At 39.3% G+C, this 15,608-nt stretch overlaps 1 protein-coding gene across 1 annotated transcript in view; it reads left to right on the top strand.

Annotated features, from left to right (window-relative positions):
- The window catches only part of TPH2 (tryptophan hydroxylase 2), a 59,359-nt gene that overhangs the window by 23,118 nt on the left and 20,633 nt on the right, over positions 1 to 15,608 (top strand). Inside the window, exons 9-10 of the mRNA XM_009887824.1 lie at positions 1,214 to 1,349; positions 6,803 to 6,929. Of these exons, the coding sequence (XP_009886126.1) occupies positions 1,214 to 1,349; positions 6,803 to 6,929 (263 nt within the window). The remainder of the gene's footprint in view (positions 1 to 1,213; positions 1,350 to 6,802; positions 6,930 to 15,608) is intronic.

The raw sequence follows: 15,608 nt of genomic DNA, 5'->3' as shown, positions 1-15,608 counted from the left end.
TCAGGATATTACATATTTAAGTTTGAAAATACTCTTCTTTTTCATCTGTAATGGAAGTGTATCCCATATGGAAGGAGCAGTGGCAAATGGGAACCTGCAGTTTTTAACTGTAGAGGAAAAGCTGCCAAAGAGTTCAGTTAAGATTTTCTCTTCTCCTCAGAGGTCCCTTCAGATACATATACTTTTTCCTTAATCCTCTTGCTCAGGAGCTTCTGGAACTCAGGAACTAAAACACTATAAAGACAGCTGTTTGGAAAAAAAATGTTATGTGCTGTTAAGTGTTATGAGAAAAAATAGCAAAGTGTTTTGTCCCAAATGTACATTGAAAATTATTAACAAAGAGAAATACAAAATTTGTAATGAAAGGCTTATTTTCCCCAGTCCCTGCTTCATCTGTAACTCTTGTTTGTGAAACACCTGCATTTACTGACTCATCGCTCTCTGAATTTGGTTGTGTCCTTCTGGATCTCTCATCTATTGTGTTATGGTCTCTAAGGAATGCTGCCAAAGTGTACAGGTTCTTTCTCCCTAACTAGGAACTCAAAACCTTGTGTTTCTTCCAGAAATATGTTTTCAGACTAAATACAACAATAATAGTGTCTGTTGAAGTAAAACTTGGAACATTCTTTTGTAAACACTTGGAAAGAGTAAAGAATGAATTTGGGAGAGAAATGTCCTTTTCAAAGTCACTGAGTCTGAAATAATTCCCCACTGGGACTACTCTGACAAACGAATACTTTGTTAAATAAATGAGGACCTCAGCTGTAAAAGTTGGTATTGTACTGTCACAAATAGTATTTAATCTGTAAAAACAAGGAAAGATTTCATTTAATCCTATTCTGTTCTGTTAGTTTTTAATATATTTTACAGCAGTCATCTTCTGTTTTGGAAACTTTTCTCCTGTTTGGTACTAGACATGAAAATCAGATACTTAGTGATTAACAACATCACTTATGGTACTTTACCACCCTTTCTAGAGAAAGGTATTAAAAAAACCTTTGAAATACCTCAAGCTGTTTTCATTAAACATATGCCAGCAATGCGAAATAGTTCTTGTACATAATAGGTGAAAATGATGTGTGGTGATCTTCAGCCAAGATATTCTCTGTGTCGTGCTTCTGGTAGAATAATTAACTACAGATCATTACCTGCCCTCAGAAATGGATATAGGGATATAAAATATGGTTTTTTTTATCATCTCCTTCACTTTCAGAAAGATCTGGCTTCACAGTGAGACCAGTTGCTGGATACCTATCTCCCCGAGATTTTTTAGCTGGCTTAGCATATAGAGTTTTTCACTGTACTCAGTACATACGACACGGCTCAGATCCTCTCTACACACCAGAACCGTAAGTTGCTACATTTGCTTTAGTGCTGAAGAAATACGATCATTGGAGTCTTAAAAGACCTAACTGAATTTGCCAAGATTGAAAAGAGGAACCTTCCCACAAAGGTAGAAATCTACTTACACCGTTGATGACAAAACCCTTCACATTGGTGAGCTAGAATTGAATTCAAAGGCTTCTTTTGGACCTTTTACTTTTCTTAAATAACTAGGCAATTTATATGGTGGGTCAAAGAATTCTATCTATTGGGATTATTTTTCAGTGGAGAATGGAGTTTTCAACTAAACATTTTGAAAAAGTATCTAAAATTTTATTTTCTTGAGGACAACTAAAGAAAGGAGTTGGAAAAAAAGCCCTCAATCCCTTGAAATTGATTTCAGAATTATAAATTGGTCATCTTGTGTGCTCATTTATGGTTTTTTTGGCCAGACTCCATAGCTGAACTTCATTTCTCTCCTATAACACAATGCAAGCAAATCATGAAGCACTGTTCTCTTACCCAGTGAAGATACTAGATATGAAGTCTGTTACAGGGAACATGATAGAAATAAGAGACCCTTTAATGATGACTTCCATGGGACAGCATTGCAGCTTTTCCAAAACAGAATACTGCGAGTTTGGATGAAATATTTTGGCATTTGGTCTCTTGATGAAAAGTGGAGAAAAAAAGATCTAAGGGATTGTAGTTCTTGTCTTGTGTTATATATGGTGTGCTCTGTGCAGTAATAACAGCACAATACATGTCAGTTAGATAATATGGAAGTAGTTTCACAAAAGGCATCCACTGATCTTCTAACCACAGGAATGACATTTTTGCAGTGCATCAGTCATTAGATGGTTAGCATGAAATTGTAACCGTTGTTTGTTCAGCTTGTACTATTTTGGTGTATTTTATTTTTGCCAAAATTTACACAAAGGGTTCACACATATATATTCAGCTCCAGTCCTGTAAACACTTGGACCCGTGCCTAACTTTGATTTCATGAACAGACTGCTGAAACCATGGAATAATATTTTTTGATATAATAGGATTAATGGAACGGCATAGTAAGCTGTCCCTAAAAATGCTCTGACTGTATTCTCAAGGAGTCACCAGGTGGTGCTGTTATACACATATCTACTTAGTCTTTTCCTCAGCATGTGAACACGGCAACGTATTTGCTAAAATGCTATGAGGCCAGTTTTGTGTGCATGTTTTTATTGGGTAAGAGGTAGTAATCCCTGAAACGATTCACTCACTTCTGTAACCTCTTTAATTAGAACTTTAATCTCTTAAATTTGTAGGCAAATTACTACAATGTAAAATCCTGAAAGAGGGGCTTGAATATATGATGCTGGACCTCTTCTGGTCTATCTGAAAATATCTGTAGATATTTGAAAAGAAGAAATTATACTTAGGAAGTACTAGGTTTTGCACCAATGATTTTGTCTCCTGTGGGAATCCAGCATCTCAGACTGCAGCACCTGCCAATGCTCAGCAAAAGAATTATGACATTTATTAACTTAATACAAACTAGGAGAACATTTTCATCTATTGATAGAGGATTTAGATACATAACTCCAACAGGAACAAAGGAAAGAACATCTTCCAGGAAGCAATTGAGTCTAGGTTTTTGCTGATGTTCTTTGGTTCATTGATTTGTACATTTGAGACCCCTATAGTTTTCAGGATGCTGCTTACATTCAGAATTACGCAGTGTATAATAGCTGATCCTTAGTAGTAATGGCAACTACTTTTTTGTAACCTTCCCAGTCATTGTGTCTGGAAAGTCACTATGTACTAATACTAGTTCAATTAGAATGAAGATTTTTATCCCTTATTTGGGCTGAACTTAAAAATCCAGGTTATGGTCTTAACAGCTCTAAATATGACTAACAGAGGAATTAAGTTGTCATTTTCTAATGATGTTACTCTCTTCCTACAGACCTACTTATTCAGAAACCACAGAAATTACTTAATCTGTACTATCAGAAACTCCATAGTAAAATTTTGAAAATCCTTTTTAAAATGTGTTTAAATTTTTTTATACGATAACACTTATGATATGCTCTATCAGAAATGTAGCATGAAATCCTGGCTTTTTTGTAATCAGCTGCAAAACTAAGCTGACTTGAGTGGGGACAGCTCTTCATCTTCCACAGTAGCTGCAATACCCTGAGATCTGCTGGTTGATATATGGTGCCATAATGAGGTTTGCTGCGGGTCCCTGCCTTGCTGAATGTTGCATTTCAATGATATAAACCTGGTAAAAAGACTCCCTTTGACTTCAGTGGGCTTTCCATCAGATTTAACACCCAGGCTATAGAGCCAGATACAAATTAGACAGTTCATTTGGTTTGATCTGTATCACTACTATATGCATTTTAAAACATTTCTTCCTGAGTTTCATTATGTTTCTACTACATTCGCAGAGCTATATAGATTTCCTCTGCTCTGCTAACTAATTTACTCCAAGAAAAATCTTTTGCTGTGAAAAGTGCATTACGAAAATCTTATTTTCTCTGAGCAATGTGTGTGAATAAATTAAAGGAACTTAATTATTTTCTGAATAAAACAAAACAAAAGAATCAAGCCTTGGTAGTTAAGCGAAGAATTATATTGTTTAGACTATCTATAAAGGGCCAGACTGGCAGGGAAATCTGAGAGACTCTAATGACAATCCCAAATGCTGGATCATGGTTCTACTTGGAAGATTTGACTTTTTTTTTTTGTTCATATGTTTTTGTTTAAAGCTCCCCTCTTTATAATTCCACATTCAAAATACTACTTTGCATAGTTTCCACTAAATCTAAAAGCTAAAGGCTTGAGAGAAATATCTTCTGCCTCCTCATCCTCCTCCCCTTGCCAGGAGGGACAAGTTAATGGGCCTAGGCTTTGCCTGTGCTCATTTTGTCTGCAAAGATGGAAGTGACACAAAGAGCCTGTGCCCCAGTGCTGAACTAGAAATAACACGCCTTTACTTACTTGGTTCTGGGAGTTGTTACCTCAGCACAGGAGAATAGAGATGTAGACACTCAGCTACTAATAGTGGTAATGCTGCCGTAGAAGCCTTCCTGGAGACAAGCGTGCATACCTGAAGCCAGGAACTTGAAGCCAATCCCAGTATATTGTCTTTGCTCTCATTATTTGAAGTACTGATATGAAGTTACCTTAAACATGTCTGGACTGATGCAGTGCAGCATAGGTGAAGTGCTCAGCAATCAATGTTGATTTCACTAGTGAAGATGGAAAGTGGAGTTCAAGCTCTGGACTTCCAGAGAATGGGCTTTGTGGCCTGTTTCTGTTGTTGGAAGGTGATGGTGGTTGGAGGAGCCAGGTTCCTCCAGTGAGTTGTTTGGTACTGGGAATTCTCTGGGTGTATCTACCAGACTGCAAACTCCATTTCCATGCTACCCTTTGTATTGTTAGCAAGCTAAACATTTCAGGAGATGACAGAAGAAATTGTTGTCACTGGATCTGAATAAATAAAGAAGGGTTGTTAACCTTTATGATTACCACTCAAGTGATTCAAACCATCACCTGAACAAAGAGATGGATACCATACAGAGCCAGCCAATTTTTCAAGTCTGAGCTCCAGTGAGGAATGCAGTAGTATCTAAGCTATGGGTCTTGTGGTAGGGAACTTTGATCATCTTGCAAGACTCTGAGCATCACCAAAGGGGTGTGGAGATCATAAAAGAAAAGCCTTCTTACCATCTGCTTTTGAAGAAATTGGGAATTTCCCAAGCTCTGAAAGGGCATGCAATGATGTAGAAACAAGGGAGGAAAGATCTGACTTTCAGGAGGAAGGACAAGCTTTACCAGGCAGTGGAAAACAAATGCAAACCATTTTCCTTATGTAAGTATGATGTCTGATACTGTTCCTAGCCAGCTGTACATATCAAACATGTTTCATGGATGTTGACTAAAAATAATGGTGCATGCTAAATTTGAGCACTCAGCCTGTATTGCTACAACTGGATTTCCAGTCAATGTCTTTGGACCATGTTCATTTTATCATGTCAGGCACAAGAGAATCTGCTTACCTCTCTTGCTTCTCTGGGAATATGTATGTCTAGGAAGGAAGAGAAATGAGATTCGGTAATTCCTCTGTACTGTTGAGTGAATTACTTATAGATGAGGTTGGCTCAAACTTGTCACGCACAACTTCAGAGCAGTGCTCGTCTCACCAAAAAGTGTGCATATAACATGAGCACATGTTGGTAAGCATCTGTCGGTGAAGCCATCTGGGCTGAGAAGAGAGACTTGTATGTAACCCTCCAATACTGGAACAATATTTGGTAAGCTTTTGGTGAGGCAAACTAGCAACGCCAAAAGTGCTAATCTTCTTTTGCCTGCATTTAGAAACTACTACTATTTACCTAGGGTTGGCACAGACTTCTTGGTGAAGAGTACCGAGTAAGGAGACTTTAAATTATATAGAGGGTTGTTTTTCTGCTCATGATTTATCTGAAGTGTCAGGTTCTGTGTCTTTTCAAACAAAAATAGTTTATAAAAGACAAATTGGATGATTTTGGATAGAAGGCAGAAAACTTGATGTTTTCTCCCTGCCTTTAAAACATTTGTTTACAGCTTAGAAAAAAAAAAAAAAAAGAGAGAAATGTCTTTGAAGAGACAAAAGCAAAGGAAATGTCAGATCTGATTTTTTAAAGTGAGCTTTACTACCAAGTCCATTATTTTCTGTGAGTAAATGCTCCAAAACTTTCAGAATTGTTTGAGAGCTTTTGTAGATGATGCATGTGCACTTTTGTTAGTTTGGTTAGTAGTTTTTTGTACACTTATATCTGCACTTTGTTGTGACTAATAATGCACTTACAGGTGTGGACAGTAGTTCTTTCTAAAATGATTCGGGTTCCCTGCTTTTTCTGTAATCTGCTTGGTGAAAAGTGGACCGTGTAACAAACGCACTCAGTAATTGCAGTAGGTAGTCAGGACTAAATGAGGAATTAAGCACACAGAAACATCTGTAAATATTGCTCTGAATGTCTAGTGGCAAATGGCAAAATGTTTGGTTGCGGGGCTGTATGCAGGTGCAGAAAGGGGAATGGAGAGGAGGAAGAGGGAATGTGTTGGATTTTGAACTTGAATCATGGGGAGACGAATGCTAAAAACTGTACTTGCGAGACATCTGGCTTTCCTTTGGGCAGTTCAGTCTTCATGGTACTAAGCCTGGAAGACAGGAGTGATCAGGCCCTCCCACTCAATCTGGGAATGATGGAGAAATCACAGAACAAGCAGGGTTAAATGATATATAACCCATTGAATAGAAGCAAACCTGTATGTTTCTACAGAACCAGACACAGGGAAGAACAGCTGTTCTGTAAAAAAAAAGTTTCATGGTAAGACTTTTAAAGTAAAGGTCAGACCCATGTAAAATGGCTTATGTTAAATTAATTATGGAATGATTATGGAATTAATTTCTGTAATGACTCTCTTTTCATTTCCATTCCCTTAGGGATACGTGCCATGAACTCTTGGGACATGTGCCTCTACTTGCTGATCCCAAGTTTGCACAGTTTTCACAAGAGATAGGACTTGCTTCACTGGGAGCATCTGATGAAGATGTTCAGAAATTAGCCACTGTGAGTCAAAATCTTTTTGTGGCATGCTCTCTCATCTGTCCTCCTCTCTGGTTGATGAAGTGACGTGCATTGTCTTATTAGAGCTGACTGCATTTTCAGCTTGCAGATGACTATGATGTGACAATCACAGGGCTTTAGGTATTTTTTCCATTGTTTTTAATAAGAGCAAAGCTGAACACGCTAGTCTTCAGGTAGTCAGTTTAACTTTTTATGTGCAGTAACTGCCAATTTTTAGGCCTAGCTAAGATGGATTTTGTCTACTTTAAGGTGCTAAAACAAGTAAGCAAGGTAATTTAAAAAACAAAAAAAAAACCCAAAATCCCAACAAAACCACTACCAGAACCCAAACCCCCAACATTTTGGTGTGTGCTCTCAGCTCTACACTGTTAGCTCCTCCACAGGTGGCCACTTTGGCTCTTACCACTGCTATTTCCGTACTCACTGTTCTGTTTTGCAGCTGTTCACTGTATTGTAGTGTGTGATGGATTTTGAGATGACATTGCATCCTTGCTGCTGCTGCTGCTGTCATAGATTATGTGGTTACTAAGCCAAGGCTGTGCAGCAGTAGATCTAGACCTCGGTCAAGTGCCTCAGCCAGTGGCTGCGAGATGGATTTTATGCTCCATCAAATGAGGCGCATGCCAGTAGATAGTGTGAACTGGAAGGGGCTACATGTTAGATGCTACTGACCACCGAACTAGAGCCTTCTTGGCCCTTGTGTGAGGGACCCTCAGGTTGCACTGAAGGGCCCTGTCCAGTTGCCAGGACGCTAAGCTCCTGTCCACCTGTCAGCTCTGCTGTATTGCTGTTTCCAAATGACACTTATGCAGCCCTTTGCATCATGACATAGGTTGGTGACCCCTGGTCTATACCACTTGCTCTGTTTAGTTGTTTTAACTTACTGTATGCTTCCTTTTGTGGATCCTGTTAAAACTAACACTGGAGATAATTTAGTGAACTATATTGTGTTAAAAAACAGCTCCATATTTAAATATTTTATCTCATGAAAAACTCCGTGACAACCAGCAAAAGAATTGGTTGCTTCAAATCTTATCCAGCATACTACTGATTTTCTAAACGAGAAGTCCCAGGCTCGTCTGGCCTTGGGCAACCTGGTCTAGTGGGAGGTGTCCCTGTCTATGGCAGGGGGGTTGGAACTCGATGATCTTCAAGGTCCTTTCCAACCCAAACCATTCTATGATTCTATGATTTAAAAGGTTGGAAATAATTTGGACAAAGTATTGAAGGCAGGTTCAAACCAGGTTCAATTAAACTGCAATAATTTTGATGCACTGGCTTAGTAGTGGCTTAGAGTCCCATCTGCTGAAAAAGGAGCCTGTATCCATTTGTTAGCTTTTTCTCCTGGAGCCCTCCAGAAGTGGCCACCAAATTTATTTAATCAAATGGGCCTCACTCCATAGTTAGACAGGCTTGATATCTTCCTCATGGCCAGCTCCTCTCACATGCTTCAGAGTGTGTTCCTTGGTTTTCTAATGGATGTCTACTGAGAAGAAACTGTTGTTTGTATGGAAGAATCATGACAGTTGTGTATCTGTTTGCACTTTTGTGAGGAAGGGACTTAGTAGGAAGCAGGCCTACCTTGTCGCGACCTGCAGCTTCAAGAGAAACTGGCTAACTGGCTGTCCCTGTAGGCATCTTGAGGAAAACAGTATGTCCAAGTCTTTCACCCCAAAATAAACTTGGATGACATGGGCTGGTTGCAGAAGACAATGTTGGGACTGATCTGTTTGGGGAAAGATATTAATATAAAGTGACCTCTGAATATTACATAAATGCTTTTACTCCCCCCTTCACGCAAGTTCCCAGTTATGACTGACTGTGTCATCCGAACAATGAGCTGCTCCTGAATCACAAAGCCAAAAATAAAAGACGACAGCTGAATCACTTTCCCTTATCACACTGAGAAGCTAATATCTGAGTCAAAGTTGATTTCTCTTCCCATGCTGGAAATAGCTTTTTCAGGTAGAAGAGGCATGTAGAGAGAGACTTAAGGTAACCCAGGTGGTGTTATTTTTTGTAGAAGCACAATGAGGGGCTGTACTCCCCCGGAGCAGGTGCTTGACAAATGCAGAGTTTTTACTTGCCCTAAAATTTGCGATGTAAACAGTCGAGAGCAAGTAGAAAGAACGTGTCTCAGCAGTGAGGGTGAGGAGGCCAAGAAATTCATTCAACTAAGCACCAAATGTCACCTGAGGTGCTATTAACTGACTTTTGCAACATTCAGGCCCATTTCCATCCTAGATAACAACCAGAGACTGCAGCGAGCTGAGAAATGCCAGCCAAGAGTCTTAACACAGAAAAGCAGCCCAGGTTCCAGCGAGGCAACTTCAAAGTAAATGGAGAAACAAATGAACGGAAAGAGAACATGCATATTAATAAGCTTGGAGCACTATGCCCAAAGCAAGCTTGCCATTAGCATGACCTGTTTCAAAAGATAGTGACATTAACAGCTGAGCCATTATAGGGAGGACAATGGCTTTTGGGAGAGAGGAAAACACCTCATAAGAATTCAGATCAGAAATGGAAGAATTATTACCGGTGATTTTGTCATCTTTTGCTCCATTCTGCTTTCAAAAGCCACCACATATCAGCCTTGATAGATCTGCTCTTTGTGCCACTTCAGTCCTGAGCTGCAAAGGAGATGTGCTGATGTTTTTGTCCCTGCAGAGCTGACATGGTGGATGTAGAGCAAGCTGGAGCCTGGTCCCCGGGAAGACAAGTGTTTGCTAAATTGTGGTTAGTCACATCTGTGCAGCCCCACTGAGGGCAGGGATTAAATAGGGGAGCATTGCAGAGGCCCTGGTACTGGCAAGCTGGAGGGGGAAGGACGGCTGCAGGGTAAGAGGGTTGAAAAGGAAGGTTGTGAGCTCCCCTCATCCTCTTGTTTGAGTCTGCTAGTCAGATTAGGGTAAGGAGCAAGGAATGGCTTCTGCTCCTTTTTAAACTTAAGCATTCTTACCATGAGAAGTGGAATATTGAAGGAACCAAGCAACTGTCTTTGCAGTGTTTTTTTGAGAGGTGCAGTTTCCTTTACAATGTTTTTAAGAGAGTGAGAATAAGGGAAGACACAAAAAACAAGTCACTGAGAGATATGTTACTGAAACAAAATAAAATATTTGCACAATCCATGTTTTTGCTTGTAGTGTGGTATAATGTGGTTACAAGTTGAGGAAATACAATATTGCCCATGCATGTCTGGGTGCTAATTATTATCATCGTCATCACTAAATGTGTTGTGCTACTCTGTGTGACTTTCTAAAAATGCTTCTGAGTTGATTTTTCAAGCATGCCTGGTCTTTCTGCTTTCACATTGTACAAAAATAAACAAAGGCTGTCTTTTCTGCTTACCTATCAAACTATGAGCTGTAGGGAGGATTTGACATGAGGTGTTTCAACTAATTTATATAATATATCATTTACAACACATTTAACAGCACATAACGTAAGGTTTTGTCAGGAAAATTGTACAAAGGATATACGTCGGTTTACATTTCAGTATTACCTTGTAATTTGTGGACTTGGGAGCCAGAGAGCAGCTGTCTTTGTAAAGCTGAAAGTTGATAAGCAGGATCCTGTCTCTTTTCCTAATGGCAAAAATGACTCCCAGCTCCTGCTGTGATGTTCCCGTGCAGCTCAGGTTGCCCTTTCCTGATTCAGTACGTATAGGATGTGTTTGTGTATATAAAATTCAGGGAGCGTGTTAATTGCTGGTGGTTCAGAAAAGAGTTTAGTAGAGTGTCTATGGTTTGTATGTAGTTTATCATCAAATCTTTCCACTCAAGAATTCGGCCCTTAGGGACTAATTAGTCACACTAAGTTTTGTTTTCCAGTGATTGCTTACTGGAAGTTACGTTTAAATCTTCAGTTCTTTACAACTGTAAAATTGTCACCATTTAATCTTTCTTGATATTTGTTCTGGTATTTTAACAGTGTGGGACAGTAGAAATCAAGACATTTCTCTTGTTTTTGTTAGCCTTTTTGCAGAAAACCACAATAGTGAGTTGTTTCTGGATTTGAAGGAATTATGTGTGATGAGGTCTTGTAAATGCATTTCAGGCTTGTTATGAATCTAAATGTTTTACCTTGCCTGGGTGATGACTGAGGCCAATGGTTTATTTCTAAAGCTGATTTGAATTTATCTGTATACATATCACAAACAAAATATTTTAGATACATACGCTGGGATAAAAATAACCTTCAGAACCACCCCTCTGGGAGAAGTCAGTGGTAATTCAAATGAGCTTACTTGCTTTTGGTCTCTCAGGATCTGCATTATCTGGTCTTGTTGGCTTCATTCTAGTTCTTCTCCCAACTGTCACATAGTTCAGGACAATTACAAGTTATGTTTGCTGAGGAGATTACCAGAATGGAAGAAACAGGAGCATTGCAGATAAAGACTGAGTTGCATTTGGTAACTTCGGATAGAAGCAGCCTTCGTGGTCTCACTAGGCAGAGCAGACTCTTGCAGTCTCTCATCTTCACAAACAACAGATTAGGTTTCCCAGAGGGGCTATTGATAATGCTAGGCCGTAAGTACAGCTTGTGAACCGGATTACTGTTTTCCTCCATGAATGAACAAATGGAGCTGAGAAGAAAACTATGAAAATATTTGAGATTTTGAACGTTGCCACTGTGCCTCTGAAAAATCACTGCTCGAATGATTCTCATTTATAGTTGCAAAATGATAGACAGTGAACTAAGCACTGTAGTAAGTTTGTGATCAGCTCCCCTGCTGAAGCTATTCTGCCATATAAAAATAATTATGTATTGGTCAGCTGAAACCTGGTGTTATAGCTATGGCATTCCCTAAGCATATTGAAGTTGAAGATTCAAATCTCTGCTCGGTCTTTTTCCTGTATCCCAGTCGCATGCCATGATTGTGTGACGAATGCCAAGAGAGAGCATGGTGAGTGCCCTAAGTCCAGTGGTGACATAATGGAGTTTCTTGCAAAGGAGTCTTTTCCAGCTGCACCTGTAGTTAATGAATAAAGGAGCTGCAGTATGAAGAGCTGGAAGTGAATAGGATTTAAAAATTGTGATTTTTAAATGTGAGTAGATTTTGATGAACTGATAGGAGACACAGGAAATAACTCTGATTTGGGATGTGTGTTACTTATGGAAGACAAACCGATTCCCAGGGTAAAAGCTAGGACTATAAAGCTGAAATCAGATATGATGGATCACTATAGCCAGACATTGTCCTGCCAAACAGCATGAGACTGGAAATACTGTGATCTGTATTGTTCATCAGTAGATGGCCTGGGCTATGTTTCTGTTTCTGACTTGGACCAGACAAAAACGCCCATATGTGGATGTATTTGGAAATTGCCCAAGTGCAAAACCTGAAACTGATAGAAGAAGCGGAAGAGAAAGCTGATGAAACCTTGTGGCTTTCTTAATCATACTGGTCTGTTTGAGTTGTGAAAGAAGGATAACTTACTGATGGATTACTTTCTGTTCAATGGTGAGGTGTTGCTGGGCATGCTGACTGCTACTCTAAAAGCGTGCCCTAATTTGTGGGTTTGCTCTGCATAACGTTCTAAAGGAATTAATAACAGGTAATGGTTTCAATTTTTTAAGGGTTTCATCCAGCAATACTTTTTGATAAAGTAGGCGAAGCACTGATGTCAAGTCCTTCCTATAGTGTGCGTAATCAAATAGGTAAGTGGAAAAGATAGTATATATATCACAGAACAGGGCTAAAGGGGAAAAAACCTTGTAGATTCCAGGGATCAATATTTAATATTTTAGAATACTGCAGTGTTCCCCTGTAGTGCGTTTTCACGGTCATCACGTCAGAGATTCATGGTACACGAACAAAATCTCAGCAGTGGTACCTAACTAGCTTTGTAGCTCAAAACCAAATGGCTCTGTACTACATAAAAATAAGCTGGCACTTCAGAGAAGTTACTATAGGGAGAATCTGAAGAGTTCTCTTGCTAAAATGCAAGCAAATGCTCAATGTTTTCTATAGGAATTGTGACAGTTTGTTGAGGCCTTTGTTCTGGATTTGGAGAGGGTCTCTTTCCAGGTTTGGAGCTGTAAGAATTGCTGTGCTGGTCAGGCCACGTGGCTGGTGCCTTGTGCCCAAGTGCATAAATAGCTGCTTAGGAGGGATGTAACAACAGGATGAGCATATTTGGTTCTTTTCAAATGTTTTCCAAGTTTCTGACCACTTAGAAACTTGGGGAACTCTTAAGCCAAATGTGGTTTCTATGTATTTAATTCTCATGAATGGGTTCCTGTCCAGAGACAGCTGTTTACCTTTGAAGACATGTATTTTTAGTACCTGCAGTAACTTTGGCAAAGAGCTCTATGGTTTAGCTATTCAGTGTCTGGTGAACTATCTCCCTCTGTTGTTTTTAACCTGATTCCTACTATTTGAAAACAGAATGATCAAATCATCCCTGTATGCTATATCTGTGTCATCATGACTTTACAGAACTGTTTTATTTTCTCCTTTAGTTGTCTCCTTTTCTGGATTGAAAAGCAATCGTTTGTTTAGTTATTCATCATGTGGAAGATGCTCTGTAACTTTGAGCATGTTATTCCTTCCCTGAACCCTTTTCACCTTTCCAGCTAGAACTGGAAAGGAAAGAGATGATCTCTCAATTACCAGGCTGGGGTGTGGGGTAAACAAGCAGTTTGAACCCTAATCTGAGTTTTGGTTAAGAGGAGCACTGTGGAGTTAAGCCGGTTTGGGATGTGCTTGCTATAGAAGTGGGAGCCTTTTGTATGGCAGGAAGAGTGGACCAGCTGACATGGTTTGGTACTTAGAGGCGGGAGAAATGGGCTACATGCAGGAGGGAAGTAGGATTCAGCAGATCTGTGTTTATCAGCCAGCACTACTATTCAAGGATACGAATCCCTGCAGTTCCTGATCAGCAGAAGGTATAAGGGGGTGATTCTGCTGTGGCAAATTCTGTGAGGGGACGGAAGAAGTAATTTAGATGGCATAGAAACCGTGTGTCAGCCACTGCAGTGAAGGTGGGGAGCTGGACTACTGATGTTGGAATTGTGGGTTTGTTTTTTTTTTTTTTGTTTGTTTGTTTGTAGAGGGTAGTGTAAAATACTGGTTTGTAAAACATTTTGAAATATAAATCTCTTGCTTTAACTAGTTTCTGGGTGAAGTAGGTCAACACAGAGTGTGTTTCATCGGGAAATTAAATGTTTCATGCTTTGTACTGTGTCACTCAAAGTTAAGCACCTGAAGGAGGGTTCACCTGTTGCTATGAGGGTACCCAGTTGGTCAGGTCAGTGACCTTCTTCTTGAGAGGATCTCAAGTTGCCCTAACAGACAAGATTTTGCACTCACAAGTAACTAGAAATAGTGTCGTTCTATAACATGCTTATATGCCTGTATGCTTGGGACCAACCCTGTAATGAGGAAGCTAGATGCAAGAAAGAACTAATTTGATTTAATTGGGAGCAGGGAATGAATTAGAAATTTTGCTGTAGAAATAATATAGCTCCTTTTAGACAGGATGCAGTTTGTGAAGATCAAGCCCTAAGCAGTTAGAAGCGCTAAAGCAAAGCCTTTAATAAAATAACAAATTGCAGCCAGACACTGGATTTGTTTTTAGTTCTTGTAGCATTATGTTTCCGAAAGTGCTTAGATCATAATCTGTGAGGTTACTGAACTGCAAATGCAAATTTACATGCACACGAGTAATACATTTTGACATATAGGTTAACAAGAGAACAGTGCAAATTTCACACAGCACTGGCTTGCTAATTACATTTGTTTATTTTCAGAAGAAACTTCATTTTCATTAAGAAGTTGCAGATTCTGCAATAGTAATCCTTGCTGGTAGTTCAATAGCTCACACTGAATGTGTGCTCTGCTACAACAGTAATGGAAGTGAGCCTCAAAAAAAGAGCTCCTCTGGAAGAATTTGTGGAATTTAGGAGTGCACGCGAGTGGCAAGCATCTACCATTTTGGTGTCATATCCAGTTGAGATAGGTTGAGGAATAGATGGAAGGAGTCTGTGGATTTTAATAGGGTTTTTTTTTGTCATATTTGTTTTCTCTTTTGACCTAGAGTAGGAAATGTATTAGCAAAAAGGCATAAAGTGTCTTTTATAGAACATATGTAACTGGGATAAAAGAAAGGACCCAGCATAAGCTTCCAGTGAGCAACAATAACACAAGCGTTTTGGGTAACAACTACAAACAGAGCACATAAGTTATGGGAATAAAGGCTTAAATAAAGAAAATGGGGGGAAAAAACAGTAGAGGAAAGGTTTGGAATGTATTGCTACCACTGTTCCTGACTGCCCCTGTGCTTTCACTGATGTGTTGAAGGAAAGAGAGAATCCTAGGCTCTGTGTAGATATCATTCATACTGACACTGCTAGACTTATTTTTCTTTGGTCATAGCACATACATGTGAAACTCACTTGTAAAATGCATTCATATACAGTCCAGAACTGCGAGTGTCTCATGCTGCTGAAGCTTTATTTCTGTACCACAGTATGTCCCATACTACGTTAAGAAGTATTCTCAGAGGAATATGTAGGTGTCAAAGCAAACTAACAAAGTAAATTTTATAGTGCTCCTTGCTTTTTCTGTTGTGTTTGTTTACATACTTAAATCTATAAGATTCTGTAACACAGAGTGGTAATTATTTGAGTCATTTGTATGAGACATGGAGATCT

Source organism: Charadrius vociferus, unplaced genomic scaffold (assembly GCF_000708025.1).
Source record: "Charadrius vociferus isolate BGI_N301 unplaced genomic scaffold, ASM70802v2 scaffold125, whole genome shotgun sequence".
In the NCBI taxonomy this organism is placed as follows: domain Eukaryota; kingdom Metazoa; phylum Chordata; class Aves; order Charadriiformes; family Charadriidae; genus Charadrius; species Charadrius vociferus.
This window is presented reverse-complemented; position numbering and strand designations above follow the sequence as displayed.